We start from the raw sequence: 6,688 nt of genomic DNA, 5'->3' as shown, positions 1-6,688 counted from the left end.
TCATGGAACCTAGCCTGCAGTAAGAAATGGAAGCAGGCATTTGCTACTCTGCATTCAGGTATATGACAGTTATCCTGAAACATTTCACTTCTACTGAAAAGTAAAATTTACCAATAACATTACTTCTCACTATAAGTGCATAATTTGATTTCAGAAATATTAACTCTGATTTTCTTTCTCTTTGCACTGTGTTTAACATGTAGCCTGATATTGTCAATAATGGGTTGTGAGCCTTGTACTGAAGTCAAAACTGTCACTATTGCTGCTTTTCAGGTTTGCTCTGTCAGAATTTTTCTCAACTTCCTTGTAGCTTTGTTTTCACTTGGTTTAACTCTATCAGCATATTTTTCTAAGAGACTAGCAGTCTATGAATATTTTATTTTACTTCTATTTATCTGTATATGATATAACACAAGTTTTAAATAGACATTAGTAACAAGAAGTAGCTATTCTATCCAGAATTAGACATTTATAACCTTAATACAACATCATAGAGAATTACTAGTTCAGTTGAATAGCAGATGCTTTCAGAAGTATAGACACAGACACTATAGAAGAGTGCAGCTATAGGGTAAGGGATGGATTTTGGTCTGGCACAAAATACCTCAGGGCTGTAATCAGCTCATCCATGGCCAATTAAAGTAATACAGATCTGGGCAAAACTATCTAAAAGACATAAAAAGCACACATATCATAAATTTGGAGTAATGTGGAGCTGCAGACCAATGAAGAAAGATCAAAGTTGTAAAACTGTGTTATCAAACACATAAATGGTGTTCCTGGAGCAGAAAAAATAAACCATTAACATAAGCATGGTATTTCTCTAGCAGGTGACTGCAGACACTGAAAACTTGCTATAATACACTCCTGTCCCCACCATCTTCACACAGCCATCAGCCTTTGAACACAAAAGTGGGAGAATAGCACCAGGAAAAGGGGTAGGAACAAAAGGATTATTATGAATTTTAATTGTATTTATACTTCCATTTCCTGTATATGGTGTGTTGGCCCCAGGTGGTAGGTGTGATGAGGGAGAAAATTGGAAATGCAAAAGCAGGGGGAAACAACCCAAACTTCTGGGTTGAGATAAAGGCAGTCTAATTCATTATACAGAAAAAAACCCCAAACCAAACCACCCCCTCCCCCCACAAAGGAGGCAAACAAAAAGAAACCCTCAAACCCAAGTGGTGCAAAAGCAGTCATTGCCACCTGCAAAACAATGGCCAGCCAGTCCTTGGGCAGTGTCTGCTTTGCAAATACCTCAGCCCCAGTTTTATTGTTTACCACGACATCACAGAGTAAGAAATGTCCCTTTGGCCAGCTGGCTTGAGGTGCTCTGGCTGTATCTCTTTGTAATAATGAAATCAGAGAGGTGTTGTTAGGAAGTGACCTTAGATATCACCTAGTTCCAACCCTGCTTCCACAGACCAGGACACTATTCCCTAGAACTTGCAGTTTCTTGTCCACACCTAGCATACTTGCATATAGTGGCAGAGAAAGAAACAGATAATGTCTTAGCACTATGCAAGCTCTAGTCAAGGATAGGTACGACTGGTGTGTTATCAACAGTTTTGCTCACCAATCTAAAATATTAAATTGCCATTCTATATACAGACAGCTATGAAGAAAATTAACTTCCTCCCAGCCAAATTCATTACAATCTCCATGCCTTTCTCCATTTACCATCATTCATTTTTGCCATTTACATCATGCTCAGGCCTTACATTATTCAATATATTTTTATCAACACATCAAATCCCTTTTCTGTTCTTTGGCATAACACAGATAGTATTCTGTTAGTCTAATGTCTATCTCCATTCAAATATCTGTTCAGTTCCTTTAGTTCTTGACTTAAAACTTTTCTGTTGTGAAGGTCATTCAGGACAGATTAATGAACTAAATTCCATTGTATTTGAGCATATCACTAATATGTCCCAGCCATATGTTGCATCACTCTAGCCTTCCTCCATAGAAAATACAATGAGCAGTTCACTTAAGTAGTAACCCTAGACATAGATTTAGAGCAGAAAGTCAAATGAAATTGTGTCATTGCTCATCTTAATAGAGGAACCAAAGAATTATCATCCATATATTACCATTTTTACAATTTTCTTGGGTTCAATGCAAGATATAGTCTATTCCCATCTGTTGAAACTGGTTGGAGAGGTGTTTCTTTCTTTATCTCTTCTATGACCCATTCCTCATGGCTCTGTGGATGGGTGTCTTCTGTTAATGGGCCAGCTGTTAAAACCAGGTGGGGCAGTGTTCTTTATCTCTCCCATCACCTTTCCTCAGTCCAGGGGGGCATCTCCTGTTAATGGGCCATTGAGTCTCACTGCATGACTGATAACATTTTATCATCCCATTGTGAGATACTCCACCCAGTGGGAGGAGCCAAGCATTCCTACCTGGATAAAACCCGAGGTTTGGAACACAACAGGCAGCCTTTTTCCACTGGATTCCCAGAGGACTGGACCCTTCTATGCCAGCACTGGACCTTCAGAGGAAAACTACACCATTCTACAGGATCACTGCTTCAACAAAACCACATCTGTCACTCCAGAAGGACTGCAGCCACCATTTATCTGACCGACAGGGAAGGGTGTATTCTGAATTTGTCTGCTTGAGCAGTAATTCTTTTTTTTTTTTTGTGAGCTAAATATTTCTAAACTTTAAAGAACTGCTGCAGATAAAATTCAAGGTTATAGCACTTAGTTAAGAACATAAAATTAATTGCTGTGAATAATCTTGGGAGAAGACAAGAGCCGCAGGCTGGGCACTGGGCGCAGGGAAGGTGCCAGAAGTGACTCCATAGCAGTGTGGCTGTGGCAGCAATGGCAGAGCTGGTAGCAACCGAGGAGCTCACCAAGCTGGAGTACCTGTCTCTGGTCTCCAAGGTATGCACTGAGCTTGACAACCACCTGGACATCAACGACAAGGACCTGGCTGAGTTTGTGATAAGTCTTGCTGAGAAAAATACCACATTTGACACATTTAAAGCAATTCTTCTGAAGAATGGTGCTGAGTTCACTGATTCCCTCATTAGTAACTTGCTACGTCTTATACAGACAATGCAGCCTCCACCAAAGCCTTCCACAAGCACAGAGGCAGTTGTCAAACCTCAATCAGAAAAACAGAGGTTGAGGGAATTGTATCCAGCCCTTTGCAGACCAGACAATCCCAACATCAGGAACATGCTGGATGAAGATGTGAAAGTGGCAGCTGATGCCCTGAAAGAACTTGAAGCTCTGATGCCTAGTGCAGACAGGCACAGCAAGCAGAGGGACGGTGACCATCAGGTGAAGAAAAGGGAGAGGAGCCAAAGTTGTAGCAGGGACAGGAAGAGACGGCAGAGATCTCGCTCCAGGTCTTGTTCTAAGACTTGGGATAGGAACTGGGGAAAATCCAGCTACCAGTCAAGGAGCAGAGGCTGGAATCGCAGTAAGGACTGCAAAGATTGGGGAAAGTGCCTTAAAAAGAGCCATGAGAGATGGAGAGACAAGCACATAGACTGCCCACCAGCTGAGGAGCCTTCCATTGGAGACATCTACAATGGCAAAGTCTCGAGCATAATGCGATTTGGATGCTTTGTGCAGCTGGAAGGATTAAGGAAACGCTGGGAAGGCTTGGTCCATATCTCTGAGCTGCGAAGAGAAGGACGGGTTACCAATGTTGCTGATGTTGTGAGCAAAGGACAAAGAGTGAAAGTCAAAGTATTATCTTTTACTGGATCCAAAACCAGCCTGAGCATGAAGGATGTTGATCAAGACACTGGGGAAGACTTGAACCCAAACCGTAGAAGGAACCTGGTTGGAGAAACTAGTGAAGAAACCTCCATGAGGAACCCAGACAATCCCAGTCACTTGTCCCTGGTGAACACCTCCAAGGTGGAGGACAACAGCTTGGAACAGAAACGCTTCACCCAGATTTCAGATCTGGAGAAGTGGGAAATAAAACAGATGATTGCAGCAAATGTGCTTTCCAAGGAAGAGTTTCCTGACTTTGATGAGGAGACTGGGATTCTTCCTCAAGCTGATGATGAAGAAGATGAGGATCTTGAGATTGAACTAGTTGAAGAAGAGCCACCATTTCTTCGAGGTCACACGAAACAGAGCATGGATACGAGTCCCATTAAAATAGTAAAGAATCCAGATGGTTCCTTGTCCCAAGCTGCAATGATGCAAAATGCTTTAGCTAAAGAGAGGCGAGAACTTAAACAAGCCCAGAGAGAAGCAGAGATGGATTCCATCCCCATGAACCTCAACACACACTGGGTGGATCCTCTCCCTGATGTGGATGGAAGACAAATAGCTGCAAACATGCGAGGTATTGAGATGATGCCAAATCTTATCCCAGAGTGGAAGAAACATGCATTTGGTGGCAACAAAGCTTCTTATGGTAAGAAGACACAGCTTTCCATCATTGAACAGAGAGAGAGTCTCCCAATCTTCAGACTGAAGGAGCAGCTGATACAAGCTGTGCATGACAACCAGATTCTGATTGTTATTGGAGAGACAGGATCTGGGAAAACAACACAGATTACCCAATACCTGGCTGAGGCAGGCTATACTTCAAGAGGAAAGATTGTATGTACTCAGCCTCGCAGAGTGGCTGCAATGTCTGTTGCAAAGAGGGTGTCAGAGGAATTTGGTTGCTGCTTGGGACAAGAGGTTGGCTACACCATTCGCTTTGAAGACTGCACCAGCCCTGAGACTGTCATCAAATACATGACAGATGGGATGTTACTGAGAGAGTGCCTGATAGACCCAGCTCTGACCCAATATGCCATTATCATGCTGGATGAGGCCCATGAGAGGACCATACATACAGATGTGCTCTTTGGGCTCCTGAAGAAGACAGTGCAGAAACGGCAGGACATGAAGTTGATAGTGACATCAGCAACACTGGATGCTGTGAAATTCTCTCAGTATTTCTACGAAGCACCAATCTTCACAATTCCTGGCAGAACATACCCAGTAGAAAATCTGTACGCAAAGGAACCAGAGACAGATTATTTGGATACCAGTCTGATTACAGTAATGCAGATCCATTTAACAGAGCCACCAGGTGACATTTTGGTCTTTCTAACTGGCCAAGAAGAGATTGACACTGCCTGTGAAATCCTCTATGAGAGGATGAAATCTCTAGGACCTGATGTTCCAGAGCTAATTATCCTACCAGTATACTCAGCTTTGCCCAGTGAAATGCAGACCAGGATCTTTGACCCAGCCCCACCAGGGAGCAGAAAGGTTGTCATTGCCACCAACATTGCAGAGACATCTCTGACTATTGATGGAATATATTATGTGGTTGATCCTGGTTTTGTAAAACAGAAAGTTTATAACTCCAAGACTGGAATTGACCAGCTGGTGGTGACACCGATTTCCCAGGCTCAAGCCAAGCAGCGTGCAGGAAGGGCTGGGAGAACGGGCCCAGGAAAATGCTACAGATTATACACAGAACGTGCATATAGAGATGAGATGTTAACCACCAATGTGCCTGAAATCCAGAGAACAAATTTGGCCAGTACAGTGCTCTCTCTGAAGGCTATGGGCATCAATGATTTACTGTCCTTTGACTTTATGGATGCTCCTCCCATGGAAACTCTCATAGCTGCCATGGAGCAGCTGTACAGCCTGGGAGCTCTGGATGATGAGGGACTGCTCACTCGACTTGGGCGCAGGATGGCAGAATTCCCCTTGGAGCCTACGCTGTGTAAGATGTTGATCATGTCTGTGCATCTGGGATGTAGCGAGGAGATGTTGACGATTGTCTCCATGCTCTCTGTGCAGAATGTGTTCTACAGGCCAAAGGATAAACAAGCACTTGCTGATCAAAAGAAAGCCAAGTTCCATCAAACAGAAGGTGACCACCTCACACTGCTGGCTGTATACAATTCCTGGAAAAATAATAAGTTTTCAAACCCCTGGTGCTATGAAAATTTTATCCAGGCCCGATCCTTACACCGGGCTCAGGACATTCGCAAGCAGATGTTGGGCATCATGGACAGGCATAAGCTGGATGTGGTGTCCTGTGGGAAGGCAACAGTTTGCGTCCAGAAGGCCATTTGCAGTGGATTCTTCCAAAATGCAGCAAAGAAGGATGCCCAGGAAGGGTATCGGACACTCACTGACCATCAAGTGGTCTATATCCACCCATCCAGTGCTCTCTTCAACAGGCAGCCTGAATGGGTGGTGTATCATGAACTGGTGCTGACCACCAAGGAATACATGCGGGAGGTGACAACTATCGATCCTCACTGGCTGGTGGAGTTTGCCCCAGCTTTATTCAAGGTCTCTGATCCAACCAAGCTGAGCAAGCAGAAGAGGCAGCAGCGGCTGGAGCCCCTCTACAACCGCTACGAGGAGCCCAATGCCTGGAGGATATCCCGTGCATTCCGGCGGCGATGAACTCAGCTTCCTCCTGGGCTCTGGCTGGTTTTATATTTGTGGGACTAGGATTTTTGCACTGTTTCCAGTGTCCTGGGCAACAGACATTCCCATGAAGCACACTCATTCAATGCACAGGTGACTACCTGTGCAGCTGTGACAGAGCAGGAGCTCAAGGGGCACCCAATATGTGCTGCAGCTGCACCGGCCACTGCAGCCTCTCAGAAGTGGGTCCTGGAGCACTTTAGTGATTCCCCTTTAAAGAGACAAAGTCTGAGATTCAGAAGTCTGGGTACTGA

At 44.2% G+C, this 6,688-nt stretch overlaps 1 protein-coding gene across 1 annotated transcript; it reads left to right on the top strand.

Annotated features, from left to right (window-relative positions):
* Nucleotides 1–2,834: 2,834 nt before the first annotated feature.
* LOC310909153 (ATP-dependent RNA helicase DHX8-like) lies at nt 2,835–6,410 on the top strand (the record flags this gene model as incomplete). The annotated part of the gene is made up of 1 exon (XM_083860717.1): nt 2,835–6,410. One exon carries the CDS (start codon nt 2,835–2,837, stop codon nt 6,408–6,410), a length of 3,576 nt encoding a protein of 1,191 aa, XP_083716843.1.
* Nucleotides 6,411–6,688: the final 278 nt, after the last annotated feature.

The sequence above is a fragment of the Zosterops lateralis genome (assembly GCF_965231275.1).
Source record: "Zosterops lateralis genome assembly, chromosome: 5".
NCBI classification, from domain to species: domain Eukaryota; kingdom Metazoa; phylum Chordata; class Aves; order Passeriformes; family Zosteropidae; genus Zosterops; species Zosterops lateralis.
Note: the sequence above shows the minus strand (reverse complement) of the source record. Positions and strands in the feature narration are given on the sequence as shown.